Genomic DNA, 25,769 nt, shown 5'->3' on the forward strand with positions numbered 1-25,769 from the left:
AAAAACTAAACTAAAAACTAAAAGCAGTTGTTAAAAAGTTTCAAATGTCTTTAGTTTTTGTTTTTTTCAGTTTGGTTAAAATTGGCACAAATAAGTCCGACAAGGTGTTGGCGCATGGGTGTAGATTTGCCATGTTCTTTAGTGACAACATGAAAGACACAAAGGACTTAATGTAGGAGGAACAGTAAACGTTTCCATTAAAAATAAATCAAGTGAAGGTACAAACTCAACTAGGAATGAAGTGTTTAGTGGCCCCCCAATGCTCAAACAAATCCAATGCCTGTTTACTGTTTACTGAGGCCCTTTGAATTCTTCTTAATGAAAAATAAAGCTGCACTGCCAAAACTGAAATAATTCAAAACTCTAATGCTGAAACCGATTAAAAGTAAAACTAAACTAAAACTCAACCTTATTAAAACAACACATCTGTCTGCATAGATCTAGTTAGAGTCATTTTTGCTGTTCTTCAGCCAAACCTCTGACATGTGCATTGTTTGTTGAACCCTCCCAAACAGAACAAAGGCAGCAAGCTGGCCTCCTCCCATCACGTCACCAAACACTCTCTCCCATTCCTGCCACGGCTGTGCTGCATCGGTGCCTGCTGTTTCAACTATTCCACCACCCCGACATCCACCTGTAGTCTTGTGCTGCTGAAATAAATCACTTATTTCAAACTTGGATTTTCTCACTGACCTATATGAAGTGAACCACAGTCGACCTATTTTGCTTCGTGATTAGACACAAGTCAATACCACTGTAATCTGATTAGGTTACACTACAAATATTTGGCTATTTGACAATGCCCAGCACCCAAGGACAAAGCACATAAAAGAACACAACGATTCACACTTTCCCACAACACAGGGCTGTTTCCAACCAAATGCAGTTGAAACAGTGGCCACATGGCCCTGAAGTCAACATGTACAAAAATGGTCCAGGGAGACCCTCTCACCAGAAAATATGGATCATACTGAATACAAATTTATTTGATTTACAGTCTGTTTTGTTGTGATCAAAAAGTCACAGAACGTCTACTCTTTTTTATAAATAAAAACACTTTATGTCACGTATGTACACCATATAATATTTATTTATTAATTATGCTGAATGCTGAAGTTACTTTTCTGGGCTTCTGGCCTGTCACAGTGCATAACAAGTGTGTACATATAGAAAAAAAAAGGTTTTTGATTTAAATAATTTTGCTTTCCCTTTTCTAGCTAAGTGATTAAAAGATAATATTAAATGATTGTTATAAATTTCCAGAAATGTATGAAAGGGTTTTTAAAGATTTAAAGCAGAAAGATTTTATTTATAGTATATTTTAAACCAAGACATGTATTCTTGTTCAGATGCTACACCAAATATTGCCTACATGGAAATCTGTGCTGAAGTTTGCTATTAAAATCCAACACCTTCATTTTAGTGTATGACAGATTAATTGATGAATATAACAGTTTTTCTTGTTTTTGTTACAGATTTGGTCAAATTTTAGCTCATAATTTTAAGAAACTGGTTAAAAACATCAATGTCCTTGACTCACAGTGGTTTCCAAACACATTCTAGTCTAGACATGGAAAAAATGAGGGCTTTGTACTTGAGAAATCTCTGAAAGTTTCCCTTCTCCTTTAAGAATTTATTCAAGGCCTTCAAAAATTTGTGGAAAAATAAATACAAGTTAATGAGCGATGCTAGACGCTGCTGATACAAACATAAATAGTGAAGTCAAAGACTGAAGCTCACGTTGTGCACCCTGGTAAGCCAGTTTCTTTGATGTGGTGATGGTGGTGCCTCTTCATTGTTGGCTGAACTGTTGGCTGGTGTCGAGTCTCTTCCACCCAACTGCTCACTCAACAGGAGATTGACAAAGAGTGCTTTAAATATGTGCGTTGTATTGGTGAGGTTCTAGGATGACAAGCACATCATCAGTATTGGCACCACTAGCTCTTTCCCAGTCTCAGACCTTCACTCTCTTAGAGCTGCGCTGAATGGACCGTGGTTACTCGGCTGCCCATAATCTCTGAATCTCTAACTGGGGGCCGGGCTTCCTTGAACAAACTGGTAAGGCTCTTTACTTGAATGATCTTATGGGTTTATTATTGTGGCATAGTTGAGTATTCCTTTGGAGCTAGGTACTTAACCTTTCATGTAAATATGCACCAAGAGTCATTGATATCCATCCAATCCCGGGTGAGCACTACTTTGCCAAGCCTCCACTTAATATTTGCCTCCAGCTACTTCCCACATCATATTTTTAAATATTCTGGCACCAGGATATAATCATTTTATCAAACACAGACCATGAAGAAGCAGCTTTAAGGAAGGTTTAAAAAAGGAAAAAAAACAACTTCATGAGCCAGTGTTTCGTCTTTTATCACAGACTTTTCCACCTCAAGTCAGGAGAAGATATTTTTACAGTGTTTTCTAATGTTTTTAATGTAAAAATGTTTAAACAAATGTCTGCCGATAGAAGCCATTCCTTCCGACTGTAATGCTCTACATATATTTCTGTACCATTAATGCCTGCTGTAGTTAAGCATGAACAGTCATGCTGTGTGTGATCTGCAGTTTTAAATAAATCATTTGACTCAAAGTACTCCATTTACAGTAATGTAGAGATGATGATGCAGCGAAGCATATGCATCTGTGAGAATGAGGACGAGTGAACTAAAACATGAGGCTTGTACTGCTTTTTGCCTCTTTGTCCAACATTGATAAATCGAGCTGGATCATCTCTCACAGCGACGGCCATAACGGGCTCCAGACCTCCATTAGTCTGAGTAGGATAAGGGGTTAAGAAAACGGATGATATGATGTGCCCTTGGTTGACCACATAATGCACATTAGAGACCAGATGGTACTAAATATTTGGCCCACATGTGGCCCATATCTGCATTTTTCTATGAGTACCTTTCAGCCTTGACTGAATGCATAAACTCAAGATGATTTTGGCTGCCACAACTCATCCACAGGTCCACCTTATGCGATCCAGATGTCAGGTGGGATGCAATATCTGGACCACATCTATCCCACCCAGCACTTGCCATAACCCATGTCAAGATGGGGTCATGATGTTTGAGACACAAATGTATCAGTGCCATAACCAAGCCATAATGGCCAGAGGTACCCAAATGCGTCTGCTACAGACTGAAGAAGACAACGGAAAGCACAACAAAGTTTGTCCTGTCAGTGGTCATACTAGTGTTCTTAAAAAAATAGCCTTTGGATTCTTAGCAACCTTTGTTGTGGCACCACAGAGCTGTTCCAGAAACAAATACCAGTTTGGCGTCAAAAAAGTTTTTGTGGTTCAAAGTCGGCCACTGAAAACACTTGTGTACCAGCCTTCACAGAAAATTAAAGTTTCAGTATAAGCATCTTAGATTTTTTCTTAGGCTCAGCACTACATTTTGGTTACTTGAGGAAAGTAATTGGCATCAAGCTACATTTCTCAAATATAGCTTGTACTTGTTTGGATATCCCACTGTTCAAAAAAAAAGATCATGAGAGATTACTTAAAGAGCATTCACTGACTTATCAGCAAATGATCGACAGGTCCTCCTGAATAATTGATACTTAAATGCTAAATCGGCTCTGGCAGCATCTCTGTCACCTGCTGTGTCAGAGACTCTCAAAGAGAAACATTAATGGAGCTGCCGGGTAAAACAGAGCCGGGACCGCAGCCAATCAGCTGTCAGAGTGGGAGGATGGAAAAGCTCGTTAGACCGTCCAATCTGTCAGAAGGAAACCTGCAGACTGAGAGGTGACAGCGTGCATGAGTCACAGCCTTGTTAACGTAAATATTGAAGAAGCTTTAGTGGAAGTGTTCAGATGAGGCTCGGATTCCTCAAATGTTAATGTTAAGAGTAGAACTTTTGGAGGTTTTATTATTTGGATTCCCCGGAAGCTATTTCGACATATTTTAGTAAGCCGGTGCACTGAAACCTCTGTGATATTTGGTTCCTAATGTGACCTGACAGACGAAGATGTCTGATGAGTTTCTTCTCATTGAAAAACATTGCTTCTTTCACTTGTATCACACCTGAGGGGGAATGAAAAGCTTAATAAATGTGATTTGAAATCTGTGTGGAAAATTAAATGACTTGTAAAGATGAAGGTAGTTTGCTGAATATGAATGAGGGTCACAGAGGGAGGCGTTGAGCTCGCTATAGGAGCTGCAATTAAAGCCAATCCAGACATTTAAAGCATCTGATTCAGAGCCAGAACGTAAGGTGGAGGAGGAGGAAAGTCATTGCCAGGTGCAGTCGGAACAAGACAGCACTACTACGTTTAAAATACACAATAACTACATCGAGATCAAAGGAAGCACACAAACAGCATAAAGCCCTGTTGGCATCTGCTAAAGCCTGCAATGTTCATTACAACAAGTACTACAAAACTCTTGGAAAGAACAAACAAGGTATCCTGACAAACACTACTGGATGATAATTAAAGCTGGAAATGGAGTGAGGCTGGCCTGTCATCGATGCTGTTTGGTCCAAGAACAGTCGAGCCATGCAACCATGAAAAATCTGCCAGTAACACGATCAGTATAAATATTTTAGACCTTTTTTTTCTTGCTTATGTACAATTGGACTGTAAAAATATTTTAACACTTCAGAATAATGGTCACACAGACTTGCTAAACAAGTGAGGAAAGAATCAGAAATCACCAGGGAACTGGTAAACAAGGTAGTTTTAGAAGTTAGAAGATGGTGCTTTCAAAGCACCATTTAATTATGACTTAGAGTACATAGGGGTAATTCAACCATGAATCTATCTATTTTAAACCTGTTATTTGAGTCCAGGTTGCTGGGGCAGCAGCCCAAGCAGAGATGACCAGACTACCCTATCCCCATCCATTTCCCCTAAATGCAACTCTCCAAAATATCCTGGGTCTGCCCTGAGGCCTTCTTCTGGTAGGCATGCCCAAAACATCGCCCCAAGGTGGTGTCCAGGAAGCATCCTAGTCAGATGCCTGAACCACCTCAGAAGGCTCCTTTCATTGTGGAGGAGTAGCGCTCCACTCTGAGCCCCTTCGACTAACTGAGCTCCACACTGGCTCTAGGAGAGAGCCCATTAGAGGAAGCTCATTTCAGCCTCATATCTGCAGTCTCATTCTCTCAGCCACTACCCGTAGCTCGCCCATGGCCATCGGTGAAGGTAGGAAGGATATTCTATCTTTGCTTTCACACTCAGCTCTGTTAAACCACAGCAGACTGGTACAGTATACGCATCACTACGAGTACCAATCCGTCTGTCAACCAGAAAAGCCGGAAAAGGGTGGTGTGCTGACTCCAGGTCAGGGAGCAGCTGCAAGTGGTGGAGCTCACATATCATGGGGTCTTGTCCGCAACTGAGTGGAGAGCGTAGCGAGAGACTGGCAGGATTAATTCAGTCATGCATTAATAAGCTTCATAAAAAGGAATTGAACTGAATTTAACAGCCAGCACAGCACTTGACTTATACTGAGTTATGTTTAGCTAAATTTAGACACAGGATGACAGGATGATTCATCCTCTTGTGACTAGGATTGGAGTCGGATCATTTAATTTTATAATTTGATATCTTATGACAAATTAGGAACTGTCCTGATGGTGGGATGGAGGAAGGGTCGGTCAGGGGACTCACAAAATATCAGCACTTATGATAATGAAAACATAGTCATTAGTTGTGGAGATCATCTAAGTTTATGTATACATAATTCTCGTACGCCAAAAGCAGTCATTTCTGCTGTTGGCTCTGTATGATGAGAAGGAGAAGAATATCCCTAATGTGGTCACACAGGCACACAGCTCTTCTGTGAGCACAGAAGCCCCACCCATCTGCTAGTCAAAATTTCTGTTTGCATTGGACAGCCAATCAGCAGAAAGTTACCTTAACAGTGTGAGGTCTGTGTCATCATCTTTGAAAACTAACCCAAGCCTCGGGTCCAGCCCCAAACTCACAAACCCTGTATTTTAGAGAAAAGGCTTAGTGTTAGGGTCATCACCAGTGATGATTTAGACCTCATGTGTTTAAAGGAAGGGTTGCATTAAAAGGGGGGAGCTGAACCAACACTGTAAAAGATAAATCAAATCAAATCACTTTTATTGTCACATCACATGTGCAGGTACACTGGTACAGTACATGCGAGTGAAATTCTTGTGTGCGAACTTCATAAGCAACAGAGGTGTGCAAAAATACAATAACATAAGATAATCAAGTATTATTGTAAACTGTAAACCAAAAACAGTTTCTCTACTAGAACTCACAAATAAGGACAACATAATACAAAAGAATAGCACTACAAGTGAGGTCAACACATAAACATAAGCTTTAAGAACCAACCAGCATGTTTTAATTCAAATTAAATATTTACTAAAATTTGCATTATGCATGATTTAGTCTCTGAATAAAAAGCCAAAAAATTCAAGTACCTGGGCTCATTTCATCAGAAAGAGGTTGTTCAGAGCATACTGTGCTGTTGATTGAAACTCTGACATCAAATAACTTTTTACACTACATCACAAAAAAAATTCCTCATCGGTGGGAATAATTAAAATACTATGATGTCAGGAGTGTGCCATCCTGCAGCCATGCTGTCACCTCCTACTGCTGATGCAGTTTGATGTCACAGCTTCAGGCTTCGTGGCCCAGCGTTACACGCAGAATACCCACTGATCTGGCTGCAAGCGGCGTGCTGCTGTGACTTTGTGTATGAGCATGTGTGACTCTGGCTGCTTAAGCTGATGTGACATTTCTCTGAAGTTCAGGTCTGTTAAAATCAACTGAAATGTGAAAGTTTTCCAGGTCAGCGAAGATGCTCCGGTTTTGAACACAGTGCTGAAATCTCTGAAGGTCACGACCTGTTTGAACTTCCTGGCTCATGATGAAGCCTGACAAGGTTGAAGTGGCTGACATAGTGATGCCTAACTTCTTTTTCTCCAGGGATAGAAGCCAGGAGACACAAACTGCTAGATTTAGGCTTCTTTAAAGGGTCATAACACTTAAAAAAATCAAATTTAATCACATCAGCTGTAAATCAAACTTGTCACTACTTTCGTTTCTATAAAAAAACGACCTACAGAAAAGTCTGAGTGAAGACTTTTGAAGTTCACAGCAGAGAGAGTACGATTAAACTGTATGATTTTATAAATCACCCACGTTGTTGTGGAGAAATTTTGAGCCACTCGTGTTTACAACATTACTTCAGTTCATTGAGGCTTGTGTGTATTCTTTTATGCGCTCTTAATGTCCTGCTACATCATTTCAGTCAGGTTAATTGCTGGACTTTGATTGGACTACTTTGGCTGTGCTTGGGATCTGTTCCTTGTCTCATGACCCAATTTGTGCCAACTTTAGATGTCAGAGAGATGCCACTTTGGTCACTTTGATATAGTGAGGAGTTCATCTCACTGAGTGCAAGATGTTCATCAGCCCTCCAATGTCATGCCTAATGGTTGGTACGAGGTGCTTCTGCTGATATGTTGCGTTTGGTTTTCTCCAAAAGTGATGCTGCACATCATGGACAAATATCTCCACTCTGGTCTTGTGTATCTAAAAGACATTTTTCCAGAAGTCTTGTGATATGTTCAGAAAACTTTGCAAACCTAAACAGTGCTGACATGTTTGGCAGCTCTTCTAAACGAGTTTATGTGTTCAGTTTTTTTTGTTTTGTTTTGTTTTTGATTGCACTGTCATTAACTATAACATTTACATCCTAACTCAGGCCTTTAGAGTCTGAGATCTAGCTCTTGAGTTTTTTTCAGTTCCTATGATTTAGCTGACAGCAGAAGCATGTTTGAAAGTCTCAATTAATTCTGTCATTAGTGTCCATGTTAATCTGCATTTATATGTATGCAAACGGCCTGGTTACCTAAGTCATTAAGCAGAAGCAAACCAGTCCAGCGTTTGTTTATCGGTTTGGATAACATCTACACAAAATCACTGCTGGTCTTTGTATTTACTGTGGGGTGACTGTAGAACTTGAATGGAGATAATGAACAGATGAATTCAAACCAGAACACACCTGTCTTCAAAGTGAATGATGTGCTGTTATCACCAAGAGCTAATGACAGCTTTGTTTCTGCCACTCTCTCTCATTTGTTCCTTCTTGTTTATAATATCACTCTCATGTTTTACATGTCCTTTTCCCTCTCGTCCCTGTGCTGATATTGATGGTGGGGTTCACTCGATGCCTGTGGTCTGAAAACTCTGTGTCCTTGTCCCCAAACTTTAGAGTTCATTGGCACACAGATACAAACCTGTGTCCAACAACATGTAATATTTTTTCTATTTAACAGCAACATGTGTTCTCTATTAGAACCACAGAAGCAGAGCATGACCATGGCCTGCAGCACAAGGGGATGAAATAAATCATCAAAACAAAGACTTGCAATGTTTCATCGAATAGTTCAGTGTGTAAGACTGCAATCTCTGCGTGTGTATGTGTGAGTAAGAGAGTGCGGCATGCAGGATGCATCACTAATCTTTATAAGTGGCTATAAATCTGGCTGTGCTGTGGTGCTGGGCAGCGCACTTCTGCTGCTGGTGAAGGGGGAGGGTGGTGGGAGTTGGGTGCGGTGCTCGGTGAGGGGTTCACTAGTTTCCTGGAGTCCTCCGCTCTCTCGCTTGCGTGATGCCACGCCAAACCATATGAATATTTATGAGAGGAAACTGCTGCAGTTGAGGCGATTCATCTCATCTGGTCAGAGCTGCAGCGCTGCACAGGAAGTGATCGTACTTCACACAATTCTGGATGTTTCTGGATTAAATCCAGCCACAGTTGACTGTTTGTCACCCACAGACCTCAGCGATTTGATTTACCTCTTTTTTACAGCAGGACAGAAGTCCAGGAGAATGAAAAGGGTATACATTTTGCTCTAAAAGCAGCCGCAGGAGCCCTACACTGTGACACTGAATCACAGTGGCCACACCCCCTGTTCTCTCACCTCTGAATAAAGGTAGAGACAGTACTCAGTCACGGCTTATTAAAGCCACACTACTGATGTGTCATCCTGAAGCCATTACACGTGTCAGGCATCAGACTCTCGCTTCTCTTTCACTTTGAATGAGGTGATGTCATGCGTTTCTGATTGGAACTGTGGATCTGTTGCTTTGCCTGTGCTGAAGAGCTGAGAAAACTGAAAATTATGTTTATTAAAATTCAAGTGATGATGAACTACTAAAAAAAAGAATACACATTGTGAAAAAATTGAGACAGTGAGGTAGCTGTTTACACAGTCTGATGTCATTTACTGTCAAAACGAAGGAGAAGTTGATCATTGTGGTTAGTAATCATCCTGTTGTATGAGATGAGGGAACAGGTGGGAAGCTTAGCTCATGTTAAATGCAAATCAAAGCTTTTTTTACCTTGTGAGTGATCGTTTTTTGTCACTTTGACAACCACTCCAGGAAAAATACCCTCCAAAGTCATTAGACACATCCACCGTCAAGAATCGAAGCTGTGTGAAAAGCTTCTATTTCTAAGAATAGATATGGCAAAAAGCTTGAAATGCAGGTACACAGATGTGGCGACAGTCAAAAACCGTAATGCCGGACTCAAGGCAGTCAGGATTACAAAATATTGATGCTTTTATTTATGTTGAAGGGCAATTCAAAAATATAGTCCAACAAACAAGCCACTGAGACAAAGTGTCACGGTTTAGCTGTGTAGCAGATAGATTGTGAACCCCAAAGCAGAACTTAGTTGACAGGAATTAAAGTCAAAAACAGCATTAATGCTGACAACTCACAGGAATACATTGAGTCCAAAGCACCTGCAGGTAACCCGAATAATACAAATCTTAGGAAAACACTGTGTAAGGTGAGATAGAGCTATGAGTGACAGCACAACAAAGGACAAGAGGAGATTCACACAGTGTATAAACACAGACAATAACAAGAGGAGACGTATCAGGTGAAGAAGGCTAAACAAGCCAGTTTAACTCTTTACATCAAAGTGGAGAAGTTGCTATCATCTGCAAAGAATCACACACAAACTGACTAACAAAGTCGGATGTGCACAGCTGTCCTTAATATCCTTTTGTGAGGAAGCATTGATATTTTCCTTTAGAGAAACTAAGCCGTCCAACATAAACCAAGACAACAAAATTATAGCTCCAGAAGTACACTACAGACATATCCATGTGAGTGTTTTGTTTCTTATGTGTTACAATTAGCCATTAAACCGAATAACAGGTGGGGAGCAGTATTCAGACTGGAAATCATGGCATTCATTTGGATGGTACTGTGACCCAGACAGTCACTCTCACTTCCAGACCAAGCACACACACCTCTACACACTGTGATATTACACCACTGGAAAAAAACAGGAACACCTCAAGCACCACACAAAAACTGCTCTAAAGGCATAGACACACCCACCACACTCACCAGGTCACCATCTGCTGGGAACCCCAGAACAAGCCCACAGAGACCACCTCCTCCAGGACCCTCTGCTGGGAGCTTCCAGGTCATTTTTGTGCCATGAGAGGGACCTACGCAATAGTAGGCAGGTGCTAATATTACCCTCATTCTTAGCAGGCGTAAATTAGGGTCAAGGGTTTGTTTGGGAACACAAAAACATTTTTTAGAGCTGACAGACAAATAACCTGTTAACCACCTGTTTGTTTAAAATGCAAATAACTTCCTGTTATTAGATGTTACAAGAAGATTCACACTAGCATGGAGTACTTATTTTACCTGCTTTAGTGGCATTAGTTGTGAAGTACACTTAAACAGTGAAAACACTGAGTCAGTGAAGAGCAAATGAAAATATCAGGCTGCACAGTCTCTGTTGTTTTTTACTTATTCTGACTACACCAGCAGCTGAGCCTGTCTGACTACAGCTCTGGCTCAGGGCACAGGTTTTGCACTTATGGTTCAAGTGGAGAGCTTTAAAGATAATTACGGGTAATGTGCCGGTTACGTGTTTGTAAAACTGGGCTTAGCAGCTTGATTTGCTTTGCCTGGAGCAACAGAAGTTTGCCATGAGGCATTCTCAGCAAAAGCTGAGTTAAACCTCTTAACCCTGGAGGTTCCTGGGTTTGGGCCAGCTTGTATCTGCTATTAAAACGCAGCCCGCCACCATGTTTTAAAAAGCTGCCCATTCATTGAAGATTTAAAAATGGGTGCAGCATATTTGTGCCTAAAATTTGCTGCTACCGGCTTTATTTTTTATTTTCACCCTCAATTTTGTGAGTGTACTGACTTCAGCATGAGAGCTGATATAACAATAAGAATTTAATGTTTGTCAGGTTAACATCATATTGATTTTGATGACTCATGAAACATAAACTGGAAGAATAGGTTTTTCCTTTGCATTTCTTTTTCATATGGGTAAAATTAGACTTTTTAAAGTCTCACCATTAGATTTCTAGCCATTATGTTGAATCAAAAGTGACCCTATTTGGATAAAAGGGTGGTTATTAGCTAATGATAGTAAGCTACATCCATAAAATACTCAGACACGCAGGTATATTCCAATAACTGCCAAGTAATAGACTAATAATACTAAAATTTCACTCAGCAAAACTGAAGGACAAACTTCTTATATCAGACTGGTAGATATATTATTTGTAAAGCAGTTCCACTAAAAATACCTTAAAGGCATCAACATTACAAACAGCTCAGAAATAGGAAAACGATCCAGGTCCGTCATTCCTGCTGTGTGTCTTTAAGCCTCGACGAAACCCTACTGGGGTAAAATCACCCAGTACAGTTATGATGGGATAAACTATTCATAGAGGGTGTCATCTTGTTTATTTCTGCTGTAAAGTTAGCCATCTTAACAAAGGGGACACATTTTTGACCAACCTCAGGTGGACATTAAAGGAAGTGAAGTCAGTGGGTTTCAGCTTCTTGTTATTTGTGTTAGGCTTGCACGCCAAAGCCAAAGATGTTAAATATGCATCAACAAAACATTAAACTGGCAGATCCTCCAATGAGAGAATCTGGAATCAGAAAATATTTGAATTATTTACATAAAAAGAAGAAACAAATTAGAAATATTAAGGGAGCATTACTGTACACCAGTTGGCACTCACTCTTTTGGTCACCAAAAGACAAAACAATGTCACCGACTAAGTCACAGACTAAGTTTGCATAACATTGTTGAGCTATGTCACACAACTTTTTACTATGGTGTTGTGTACAGTAGCACGCAAAAATCCCAAAGCATGAAGACAGCAAGCATGAAAACCTCTCCAGTTTTTCTCTGTTCTTTAATCACACCTTAATTTCTCTTGTGATAAAAAAAAAACGCCCACAACAACAAAAAAGCAGCACATAGGAATGAAATAAATAAAGACCAATTAATGTAAAAGCATGCAGGCCCGTTAATGAGTAGGACTTAAAGGTGAGGGAGATGTAGTGCTCCTCAGGCAGGTAATGCAGGTTCCCAACATGAATAATGTATGAATGTCAGAGCAGAGCAGTGGATGTTAAATATAGAGAGCTGAGAGCAGAAGACGTAAATGAAACACTAATGTTCAGAGGCAAGGCAAATTATCTTCCTGTAAATTACTCACAGGCCCGTTTCTTTTTTTTGTTTTGTTTTCATTCCACCATCTGAATAATGCAGAGACACATTGAGAGGCTTAATTAAAATATACACCAAGGCTTTAAGGCCTAAAATGCTAAACATTCGGGTTGGAAATTACTGCTGAGGTGCTTTCAAAGCATAAAATTGTCACTGCTGAAAAAGTTTTTCAATTTCTGTCAGAGCTCGAGTCAAGTTTTCTCAGATTGAAACTTGATTAGAGAGTAACAATCCAAATACTTAATGTAGTTGTGTGCTGATGCTGTACCTACACAGCATGATTACAGAGCACATGGTAAAAATAGATAAGATTGAGGAGCTACAGAGCCATTAATTTCCTATACAAAAACATTTTATTTTACACAGCTTGAACACTTAAACACTTTGATTCTCACATCCATGAACAATTTAGAGTCAACAGCTAAGTCTGGGAGTCTTGGAGGACTGTAGGAAACCCACAAGGAGAACATGCAAACTCCAGAAAGCCCCCAGCCAGGTTTCAAACCAGGCACCTTAATCTTAACGTGAGGCGACAGTGTGGCCACAAGAGCCACTAGTGCTGCCGACAGTGTATCAAGGTAGTGAAGCCATAGGACATCTTACTGGTTACTGTTTAGTCATTGCAGGCCACACGTCATCAAAACGTCTGCAAAATACTGACAGAAGTTCCAAATCAAGTGTGACACTTTCTGACCTGATACTAGTCTTCAAAGTTTGAACCTCCCAAACTTGCTTAACATTAGACTAAAGAATGTTTTTATTAAATAACAAGTTATACAATGTAAAATGCCAGCACCGCACACTCTGAATTGAGACAGAGGAATACTCTCATAAAAACAATTGAATACCAGACTTACATACTTTAAGTTTAATCTAGATTTGCCGAAGTTCAAGTGTTCATATTCAAAGAACCAGCCGTAAATACAGTACAGGCACAAACTGAACTATAATCACCATCTGTATAGACCCTCAAAAACTATGCTATGACTCTGCGAAAACATGAAATATTTGAAATGTTACATCGTAAAATAAATCTGGCAACAGGGAGCCATGAAACCTGTGCCAGTTTAACCACAATAGGGGAATTTATTTTGTTGATAAGTAATATTTGTGTGGGTACTTTCACAATGTGTCATATTTGTCTTTTTTCATTCCCACACAGCTGTGATTTTGCTTCAGGTCCACCTCTGTCTGACAAATGAAGTCTGCTGCACTAACACACAGGAACCCTCTGAGGGTTTCCCGGTGAATTATATTCTCAGATTTGTAAATGACGTTCTGTCCGCTGCTAGAGTGAAAAACCAAATTAAAAGTGAGCTGAAAGCAGCTAACACATTGCTTTTGCTCGTCCGCCGTATTAATCCACTGCTCCTGGCTGTGATTAGTCACAGGGAGTCTTTTTCATTAGGCCAATGGATCGACCTCCAAGATCTCAGCGCCGCACACTTCATATTTTACAGAAAAAGAGTCCAGTCCAGAGCTGGGGCTCAACACACAGCGAAGGACCCAGACTGGCTCAGTTTAACAAGTCCCAAGTCAGATCACCAAGCCCCAAGAGAAATCCCAATGAAGATCAACAACCCAAGTCAGGACTGAGAGGTCAAGATTAAGTTTCAAGACTCAGACAAAGAAATCATCAATGAAAACTAGCCATGTCCAAGTCAAATCTCACAAGTTGATTAAAAAGTGTTAAGAACGGAGCACGACAAGATCACCCAATTCCATGTGAAGTCATGCACATGCCTTATATATAACATTTTTTAGCCTTACTAACACTCAAAGCACTTTAGACCAAAAGTCACATTTTTAACCATACATTCACAAAGCACTTTATACTCTAAAAGCACTTTATGTACCTCACATCCATGGCCAATTCAAAATCACAAATTAACCTAACGTGCATGTGTTTGGACTGCGGCAGGAAGCCAGAGTACCTGGAGCCACTACCCAAAGACAAGTCCTCAGTCTGAAAAATATCCACAAGTCAAACACATAACATAACCAGCTTGTCCCCTTAGGTTTTAAAACCTTTATGTTACAGAATCCCATAGAAAGTTTTGCTAACTAATTTGAGCAAGGAATTTATAATTTGGCTAACAAATGACACATTTAGTGGTAGAAAGTGATGCTTAAGACAGCAGTTAAAGACGTAAAAAGTCTGTTGGGAGTCGGGTTGATCCCAAAGTTTTCTAGTGGGAACCTCAAATATCTGCTTGATGCATACATATATGCATACAAGTGTAAAGGATCACAATAGCATTAACACTTGTAGTTTCACACGGATTAACTACATCCTGGTGCTATCATGGGAGTTTTGGGCTCATTGAGTTTAATGTTTTGCAAGTTTGTGGAGAGACTCTTGAGCAAACAACATTTTTTGTAATAAAGATGTATCACAGGGTGTAATACAACTATATTATTCCTTGTGACACATATTAATGATGCTAAGCATCATCTGCAGCCATTAATTATCCACATAACTGGACTATATCATATATCTATATCAACTTTATCAACAACTCAACAAAACATTTAACGTTCCATACTGAAACTTCTAGTTTTGTTTCTGTATGTGCAAAATGTCTAATGGCAACCCTAGGCTAATATGATACATTAGCTTGTGTATGGATTGGATGAAATATCTAGATTAGGAAATCAAAAATATGTTTAGCAAGAAATGGGAACATTTCTTTGCCTGTACCAGTTTTTTCAGCATAATTCACTGAATTAATAGAAGCAACATAAATAAAAAATAGATTTTTTCCCCTGGTGAGCCTCATGTTTTACAGAATGCTAGATAAAACTGTTTGCAGCACTTGCATTTGATTTCACAAGGCTATTTTCACTTAAATATTTTATCTTATTTCAGCATGTTTTGGAAAAATCTACATACATATATATTACACCAGCACCAAAAGTTAAAGCACAGACGCTCTAAAGAGGTTTAATATTTGAGTTATTGCACCATATTTCTAGCTGTAAGCATGGGGGACTATTACTACATAAAAAAGAGTGGAGAATAATTTCACCAATCACGTTATGTTATGGCAGCATAGCGATGCTTGTTACTTTGGACTTGGGTGAACATGGAAGTGTCACATCATGTTTAATTATGCAGGTATTTTCTCCTTCATACACAATTAATTGATAGCTTCTTGGAGGGCTGGGTGGTTGGAGGTGTAAATTAACATCCTCTTGGTGTTAAAAGCCTGCTGTGTCTCTAATGGATCGTCCCTGGCTCTATTATTCAGCTCTGCTTATTAATGAAAAAGGTTTTACTGCTTTGAGCTTTTAGCTTTAATGTGATTCTTGATTGAATTTAGTTCATCTTGCTTCCATTGTGTGTTGTTTTTCAGAGTTTCGAGTTCAGTTGTTGCCGTCGGCTGAAAACCTGTAGATTGTTATTCAAGGCGATGTTGAAATAACACCTGGTTTTTCAAAGGCTCCATCTCAACCTCAGCTTTCCAGAAACAGCAGAGACATTAACCACACATACATATGAATAATCCCAGTTTGAGTGGTGAGGTACTGCAGCAGCTTTTCAGTCCTTTATGAAACACTATGAACAATTACTTCTCTAATATGCACCACCATGAATACTTGTGAGAGTTTTCCAAGCCATATATTACCAGATAGTGCTGAATCTTCTTCTCAGCTGTGGCCACATCTGTAGTTTTCTATGGGCCACATTTGGCCTGTATTGATGGCATTAACTCATGGTGACGCTGGCTGCCTCACTTCACCCACAGGTCATAGGCAAGCCCTTTTTATGACTTTTGGGCCACATGTGTCCCACACAACTTGGACCAGAGCTTGAACTGAGCTGTAAGAGCCAAGAGTAGCATAGAATAGACCCAAATGTATCCGGGTTAGAGCTGAGAGGTGATGCTGCAAAAAATATATATTTGCATCTTGGTATTTTCTATGAAAGCAGCTCGAATTCCATTGGTCATATCTAAAAACTGAATTTTAGGTCAGAGGTATTATAGTTTCAAAAATGCACTAAAGATTTTTTTATACATTTACTCATGATGAAAACCTTTTATGATGAGAATAACGTATCACTGAAAAGAGGGCAGACTCTGAGCTCCTCAAAAACTCAGGGGCTCTCATCTATTTCTTTTAAATTACAAATCCAAAAAAGGTGATATTGAAAACTCTTCAGGATAAATGTGAAGCTGATACTTGATCAGAGAAAAGCTCACCCCACTGTGGGGTCCTTCAACAAGGAGTGACCCCCCGAGGAAGCTGCCTTGATTTGATGGTAATTATAACTGGTAAAAATTAAGATGGATTAAGCAAGGTTTACATTTTTATAGACAAAAAAATAATTTATACATGCCATGCTTTACTGTTACACCTCTAAGTAAAATGAGACAAGATTAGATAAGATGGTATAATTTGTGAAGTGACAGGACAAAAGGAGATTAGATGGACTTTGCAGGAGAAGAAATGAGAAAGGGAGCGAAATTATCCTAAAAATGAGACATGAGATTGGATGGGACAAAGATGAGTAGACTTAACAAGTTGAGAAGGGATGGGGCCGAAGAATATGTCTGTGAGATAATAAATCATAAAATGTGATAAGACCGGATAGACTTTGTGGAACTGATTGATTAAAAATAGCACAGACGTGTCTGGGCTAGTTTGAATTGAATTCAGAGCTCACTCATCTCCTCAACTTTCTGTTTTCACCAGGAAGCTTCTAAACAGTGTTGTTTAATAATTGTAATAAATCATATCAGAAGCGTTGGTGCGCCTCATTTCATGGTGGGCAGACGACAGAAGGGAATCCAGGCAGACCAGTCAAATATAAGATGGATTAGCCAAATTAGACAAAAACTATTGTATATATGAACAAACACCAAACATTAACAAACAGAGCAGATAATGTAAAAACGAAAACAGCGATATTCTGCATGTCAGAAGATTAGGTGTTAACTTCAGAAACAGTAAAGCAAATCCTCTCAGGATAAAAACAAAGCTTCTTTGATAAATCTGCTCAGTCTTAATATTAATAATACTTACTCTAAAGCGTTCTTCAAATAACCACGCCCCCACATGTTGCTAGTGTATACACACATAAGCCTTAAACCAAAAGAATAAAACGCCGATAATCCCATGAGACGCTGCACGAGAGGAGATGAAGAAGAAGACGTTTGACGAGGTCCAAGAAAGAAAAAGAAACGGCACAGAAGCAGCAGGAGAACTGTGTGTAGTTTTGTGTTGGAGGGTGAAAAAAACACACAGGAATTTTCATTTGAGCAGCGGGTTCTTTAAAGGTGGAGGAAAATCACCTCGCACCCATGAAAGCTTGAAACCTGGCATCAACAACAATAACAATAATCTGCTGTAAAGACCTGAGCAGCACCCGGAGGATAACACTGTTTCTGTATGGCTTTAAACTGGTTTTTAACTGGAGTACTTCAGCAGCTGTTTGATGGGTCGCCCTGAATTTTTTCTAGAGAAGCTAAATCCTGCTGGTTTGATCCTGAGCCGATGGCTTTTTCCTGAGCAGCAGCTGCAGAGAGTAGAAAGTTTTGGTTTATAGTAAACTCTAATGAATAATCTGATGGATTTTAGTTTGGAGATTCAATACAGTGATCTGTGCTACCAAGAGGATGAATACAATCCTAAATTATCTTTTTTCTATAGAGGGGATGAATAAAAAAAGAGATGTAAATATTTTACCACTGGTTTGATCATTCCTGGATCATGAAAAAAACCCTCCAATATATTGATTTATATCCACTTGATTTTGAACAGCTTTCATGTGTATCACATTACAGGTAGTTGACATTTTAATGTGAGATAACTATTCTATTCAGTTTTATTTATATAGCACCAAATTACAACAACAGTCACCTCATGGTGATTTATATGATAAGGTAAAGACCCTACAATAACACAAAGAAAACCCAACAATCAGACAACCCCTTATGAGCAAGTACTTTGGCAACAGTAGGAAGGAAAAACTCCCCTTTAACAGCAAATACCTTCTTCAGAACCAGACTGCAGGAGGGGCAGCCAGTGCTGCCTCCGATAGGGGTTAAGGGGAGGAAGACAAAAGACACACTGTGGAGGAGAGCCAGAGATAACTAATGATTAAATTCAAAGTGGTGTGAAGACAAAGTGAAAAGTGGTGAGTGAAGAAGTGACTGGAGTTCCATTTAATTTCCTTTAAAACTGACCTCCAACCATTAGGATTAAGTGTAGCAACCTCCCTAATGTTTTGTTCAGCACTAATAACCCATCAGAAACTATCCAGTACTTTAATTTATCACTAAATTCCAGCAAAACTATTAAAAACACTGGAAGCTTCAGGTCTATGCTGCATTTAGCCAAACAAACAGACCAGGAAGCTAGGGTTCAGCTGCTGCTGCATCTGCAAGCTGCTTTGCAACATCCCCCCAATCCCTGCTCCTCATTTTCATGCAGGCTCTGATTTAATGGTACTCCTACTATCACTGATACCTTATCTGTTCTATAAGAGGCATATAAAATAGTCATGTTATATATAGTGTGGGCCTGACTAAAGTGAGATTTTGGACACTAAATAATATATCCTGTGTAGAAAATGAAATAAAAATCAGCATATTATTGCAGCTGGTTATAGACTAAAGTGAATGTTTGTTTGAAACATGGCCTAATGCTGCAGTTTCCTTTGGGCCACATTTGGACTTGACTGACAGTGTTGACACAAATCAGTACTGCTGAGTGAGCTGTGTCACAGGTCCATCCTATTTAGGTCAGATGTCAGCTGTGCTGTGACAACCCATGTTACGCCGAGCTGATGACTTTTTGGCCACATCTGCCTAACTGAGCAGTTGGTAGTGCTCTAAAGGAGCTATGTATGCCAAAATGATCCCAGGTTAGGCCCATGTTGCCATCTGGATTCTTGGAATATAAACAATCTGTCCATCAGCTCTGATCGATGTAAAAAATGATTCCCCAACTCTCGGATAGTGTATATCAATCAGGTCCTGTTCAGCAGCTTACCCATCATGCTGCTGGCCACAAGTGACCCCATAAAAACCAAAAAGCAGACAAAGATGCTGCTTTCCTACAGTGACAGCTTTAAATATGAAGGCGATGCTGCAGATGAACTCTCCGCTCCGTCAGGTTCACCGGCCTCGTGTCGACTTTGATGATGAATCATGGAGGTTAAAGCTCATTGGGAGTAATCTAATAAGATGGCCAAAACAAAAACAAATATGAGACATTCACCTTTCTTTCACTTCATCAAACACTCCATCCATCATAATTTGGTCATAGACTGAAACATCCTAGTGGAGGGAAGAAGTGCGACAGAGAGTTTTGAGCATTTTTCAGCTCATGTTGCTTTCATCCTTTCTTTGAAAGTGGTAAAATTGTCTAACAGAAGGCATGAGACACTTCCTGTCATGCAGTGATCTTGCAGACTTCAATCTAATTAAACTACGACCAGTAAAAAGTGTGAGATTCTCAAATGTGCATTTTCAGCCACGTCTTTTTAAGCCACATTTTCATTTTCTGAGTGGAAGCCATGGAAATTTAAGACTTATCACAAAAAAACATTTTCTAGTGAAAAAACATCAGTGTGTTGTTTGTTCGGATGTTTTAGTGAAATTCTTAGTTAAATGTGGTGAAAAAAGCCGTCATAGCAGAGTGTTAGTAGCTGTGTTTCTGAGTGATCTGGAAAATTCATCTTTTTAAAATCTGCCAGTTCACCGGTGACCAATCTGAAGCTAGGGTTGGTGTCACATCCTTGATACTGAGGTTTCACTTATATAGCATACACCAAAATAGAAATCTTATGACAGAAGAAATGTAAGGACAAAGCAAGAGTTAATCTAAAGGGTAAGAGCTTGCTTAACATGTGGCTAAAACTTACTTTAACCCTACTGCTAAGTGGTTAGCAAGTAACATTACAGATGTTATGAGACAGGAAGTAATATATAAGTCCGCAGCATTTTTTAAACATAAATATATCCTAATTTGTATTCCTTAAATTTGCAAATAATATGATCCTACTTCAATAAAAATAGACCAAGCCTATTTGGGTCTTGGTTATTTATACACTTTACCTGGAAAACTGGTTCCACGAGAAGATCTGCTATACAACTGCTGAACCTTGCAGGGTTCCCACCATTTCTGCAAGGACTACATCAGTCAACATTGCACAAATTAAATTCATGGTTGGTATTACACGTTTTTTCTTCGACCTCGCCACCATTTTAAATGCTGAAATCAGCAAAAACTGCATGAAAAGAAGGTGGGGTGGGTTGCATAGCAGCTTGTAGTGATAGTAGCAACTAATTGCAGGTTAAGGCAGTTTAAATACTGTGTCCTACATAAGATTTATACTAAGATGTATAGAGAGGTATTGATGAATGTTTTCATTCTTTGTGCTTTCCAATCTGTCTCCTGTGCACAAAGCTGCTCTGTAAACTCTGCCTCCACAAAGAACCCACTACTATCTTTTAACTTTCAGGAAACCAGTTCTCTTTAGTGGAGTAGGTTAAAGTCCTGAAGGTAAACAAATGCACCATGACTTTGGGCCTTTTGGCTCAGTACCTACAGTAAGGACGTTAAGCATTGGGCTGGGAAATGATTTTGCATGCCAAAGTTCAATAAAGTCAGACTGAACATGTCCTATTTGTGTGGCTTTCCTTAAGTCTTTCTGCAGTTCAGTTGAAAATGAGTGGATTTTGGCACAAAATTCAGCCTTTTTAAATATGGATTTTGGCCCAATCCTCAGATGATCGTCTGCCAACAGCCTGCAGGTTTTCAATCCAACCAAAGACTCCACCAAGTGATTAACTCTCCTTCAGGTGAAGTGAAGGAACTCATCAGTGAAACCACCTGCTGAGACGACTGGCTGGACTAAAAACAGGCAGATGCGCCTGTGAAAGTGAGCAGGACCTGCTTCAGCCGTGCGGGAGATTTTCTGAATTGGCGTGTAGGAAGGTTTCACGAGTCAGGCCTTCGTGTGTGGGTGCGTGTGTGTGTTTAGCCTCTCCACAGATAAATGCTCGGTGTGGGTAAAATATTCAGCAGAGGATTTTATAGCTGAGCTGTTGAAGAAATATCAGCAACACACAAATAAACACACGCACACTCTGAGTCAGAGCTGCTCAGCTGATCCAGCAGCTACATTTTGTGTGTGTGTGTGTGTCTGTGTGAATGTGTACTCTCATATCATCAATTAGCTTAATTAAAGTGTTTGGACATAATTTATTGACAGCAGGAGGTTGAGAGAGAGAGAGAGAGAGAGAGAGAGAGAGAGAGAGAGAGAGAGAGAGAGAGAGCAAGCGAGCCCGAGTCCAGCAGCTCTCTCTGATCTGTTTGGTTTTGCAGTGTTTGCTCTTTTGCTTTCATAATTTTCATTATTGAACAAAGATTAAATTAAAAATTCACTCAAATGAGCTGCTTACAACAAGATGTGTGACAGATCCAGTTGTAATACAATTTATTTATTTAGATTACGTGTTGTATCCTCGCTAATAAACACCAGAAGAAAGAAAAGTGTTACACTGATGGGTTGGACATGTTAGGATATCTGATGGCACTTAGTGTTTAAGTGATATTCATGACCGTGTGCTGCTTCACAGTCAAAGCCAGACCTAGATAGCACCTCCCTGCACAGCAGTATTTGTACTATTTGCATTTTTTGGGCAATAACACAGTGAAATCTAGAAGATCACTGTTTGGATTATGATCCTGCTGACTTGAAACTCAATTTTTAATCTAGCTGTTATTTATTTATTTATTGTCTATCTTCTTGGATTTGTGTTTTTGTTTTCCATAAATGACTTCCTTTTGGGATTATTAAAGTAGTCGATCCAATCAATCATTAGTGTAAGCCGGAACAAAAGGACATTAAGGTAAACACAAATAATCCTCCACTACAAAGATTCACTGCAATCTGCTCGTCCCACTTGGTTTCATATACAGATAGACTGCCAGAGAGGAAAACCGGGAAAAAGGAGATCAGAGCCAGCAGCCCAACATGCCACTGGCTTGTAAACTTAATCATATCAGGTGAAACTAAACCAGAGAGGAGGGGGGAAAAGATTCAGTCAAAGCCACAGGCTAGCACATGATCAGACTCAAAGAAACTAGCTAAGGCCCAGTAAAAAATATTTACATTCACTATATCTATATCTATATCTATATATATATATATATATATATACATATATATATAAATACACAATCAAAATCAATCAAAAAAATCAGGGACAAATTGGTAAAGAGAAGCATATGCAGTTAAACATACACACCAATATGATCCAGCAGCCTAAACTTCAGCACAATGAAGAGAAGATGAAACAGAAAGACTTACAAAGAGCAATTTAATAATAAGAGTAATAGTAACTGAAAATTAGGGGAATTAAAGCAAATCCAGTGCAGACAAGTGACTGTAGGTAAAAAACACACAGACAGTCTAACCTGGCTGCAAAGATCCAGAAAGGTTGAACAAACCCTCAGTCAGCCAACAGATCAGCCACATGAAACACACAAGAACCGAAGGAAGGACCAGCAGTCTCACAGCTACACCAGTAACTCGGTTACTGGAGCTGATAGTGAAGGTAAAAATGCAACATAAGGAATAATAAATACATAATAAATAACAATAACTAGAAACCTCTTAGGCAACATTGATCACATGCTGAAGCTTGTCAAACCTTCCAGGGCCTCAGGATGCAGGAACCCGCATGGTCAGACCCGAGTCCGGGTCAGAACCGAGGCTCTACAGCCAAAAGGGAAGCGCAACAAATGTGCCAATTATCGTTAGGTCTGCAGCAACGAGCAAAGACACACGCACACTCACACACACACTCTGAGCCCACACGGACACTCACACACAAACACACACTGCGGGATGGAGACAGCAATCAGGCATGTACACCCCTTCCCCCCCGCCCCCCACTCACCGTGCGCTGTGGTGTGAGCAGCCAGCAGCCAGCAGAGCAGCAGCAGGTACAGTCTTCCTGTTCTCCTCCTCCTCAGCACCAGCACCTCCCAAACATCACCGATACATCCAACCAAAACCCGCTCCATGCTGCCCTGCTCCAGTCCCGATGAGTCCGTGGAAGCACAGAAACGCACACACACACACACACAATCCCGCTGTTCTTTCAGTGTTTTTTGTTTTTGTTTTTAAATCCTCAACAGAATCCAACTGTCAATTAAGAAAATAAAAAATAAAGGAGAAAAAACCCACTGCGTGGTGAGTCAGGAGGATGGTGAGGAGAGAGAAAGAGAGGGGGTAAAACAGCTTCTCTTCTCCCCAAAATATCCCTGATCCCCAGTCGGGCTAGGATCCCCCAAAGAAAAGAAAAAGGGAAAGGAATTTCCAAAATACACAAATGCAGATCAGTTTCCTCCTTTTAGAGTCGAGAATAAGTTCCAGTAACTACAAGTGAAGAGTCTCCATCACTCCTGCACGCTGCTGCTTCTTCCCATTCAAACAGATGAGAGGATGGTTAAAATCCGCGCTGCCTTCCCGGAGGTCTGCTCCGTCTGCTGGGGAGAACGGATGGAGAGGGTCGGAAGAGGAGGGGGGAGGCGGAGGGTGGAGGGAAAGAGTCGAACCCACTCTCTCTCTCTCTCTCTCTCTCTCTCTCTCTCTCTCTTTTCTCTGTAGGGCTATACAGCTGGAGAGAGAGAGGGTCGAGAGACCCTGTTGGAGTATGGAGCCATTGATCTAAAGAGGCTGGAGGTAAACCTCGGAGCGGGAGTAGAAGCAGTGAGCGGGACGGAGCGGGAGTTGGAACCCGGCAGAGGAGGCAGAACGGCGGGGAGAGATTAGCTGAACTCTCCTGCCCTCTCTGGTCACACAGGGAATATAAACATCAGTCACAGCTGGAAGAGAGTCTCCATCACATCACAGGTGTGCAATAAATATAAAATCATGATATGCAGATTGTTATTTATTATTATTATTATGTGTATTTATGTCAAACAAACTGCATCACATCACATTGTGCAACTCTCATAGACAACATTTTTACAAATGACATTGAAAATAAGACTGATTGACGATATAAGTGACAATCTTCCAATTTTTACAATCTATGATAGGAATTACAAGATCAATAAAATGGACACTAAAAAATAGTACAGGCGAGTAAGAACAGAAGAAAGAATGAATGTAATTTATCATTTCAAACGGGTCAATTTCCAGACAGAATGAAAATAGCAAAAGTTATACCTCTACACAAATCTGGCAACAAACACCATTTCACAAACTACAGGCCTGTCTCTTTACTACCTCAATTCTCAAAAATTCTTGAAAAACTGTTTAACAACCGACTGGAAAAATGTATAGATAAACATAAACTACTCACCGAGAGTCAGTACGGATTCAGATCAAGCAGATCAACATCACTGACACTATTAGATTCAATAGAATACATCACAAATTCCATAGACAAAAAGCAATACGTTATTCATAGACTTGACAAAGGCATTTGACACCATAGATCATGATATATTAATAAGAAAACTGGAACGTTATGGTGTCAGAGGGGTAGTTTTAAATTGGGTCCGGAGTTATTTAAGTGACAGGAAGCAGTTTGTGAAATTAAATGGTGGTTGCTCCTTATGTATGGACATTGCTTGTGGTGTACCCCAAGGGTCAGTTTTGGGTCCGAAATTCTTCAACTTGTACATTAACGACATCTGTAAAGTGTCCAAAGTATTAAAAATGGTTCTCTTTGCTGATGATACAAACATTTTTTGCTCTGGTTATGATCTGCAGAATTTATTGGAGGATATGACTAATGAGATAAGTAAAGTGAAGTTCTAGCTTGATAAAAACAAATTATCATTACATTTGAATAAATCTAAACTTATGTTATTTGGAAATAGTAGTTTAAATACAAATGCTAAGATTCAAATAAATGGTGTTGATATTGAAAGAGTCAGTGAAAATACATTTCTGGGCATAATAACAGATGAAAAACTTAACTGGAGAGCTCACGTAAGATATATTCATTCCAAAGTATCACAAAGCATTGCAATACTAAACAAGGGAAAGCAGGTATTAGACAGAACATCTCCTCATCATTTGACTCATGCCAGTATTATGGATGAAATTCTAAACTTCCCAAAAGTTTAATATTTAGCAGAAAAACCTCCCAAAATGTGTTCATTTCATTAGTATATTACCATGAAAAAACCCCCAAAACATAAATGGCTTAAAAATTCAATATTGTAACTTATATTTTATCAATCCATCCACTCTCTTTCACTTATTCTTGTC

At 39.7% G+C, this 25,769-nt stretch overlaps 1 protein-coding gene across 1 annotated transcript in view; it reads right to left on the reverse strand.

The window, feature by feature from the left end:
* dcc (DCC netrin 1 receptor) overlaps positions 1-23,908 on the reverse strand; it is a 329,297-nt gene extending 305,389 nt beyond the window's left edge. The window contains exon 1 of the mRNA XM_063465291.1: positions 23,437-23,908. Coding sequence (XP_063321361.1) covers positions 23,437-23,563 — 127 coding nt within the window. The 5' untranslated portion in view covers positions 23,564-23,908. The remainder of the gene's footprint in view (positions 1-23,436) is intronic.
* Between the last annotated feature and the right edge of the window lie 1,861 nt (positions 23,909-25,769).

The sequence above is a fragment of the Pelmatolapia mariae genome, linkage group LG20, assembly GCF_036321145.2.
Source record: "Pelmatolapia mariae isolate MD_Pm_ZW linkage group LG20, Pm_UMD_F_2, whole genome shotgun sequence".
NCBI lineage: Eukaryota > Metazoa > Chordata > Actinopteri > Cichliformes > Cichlidae > Pelmatolapia > Pelmatolapia mariae.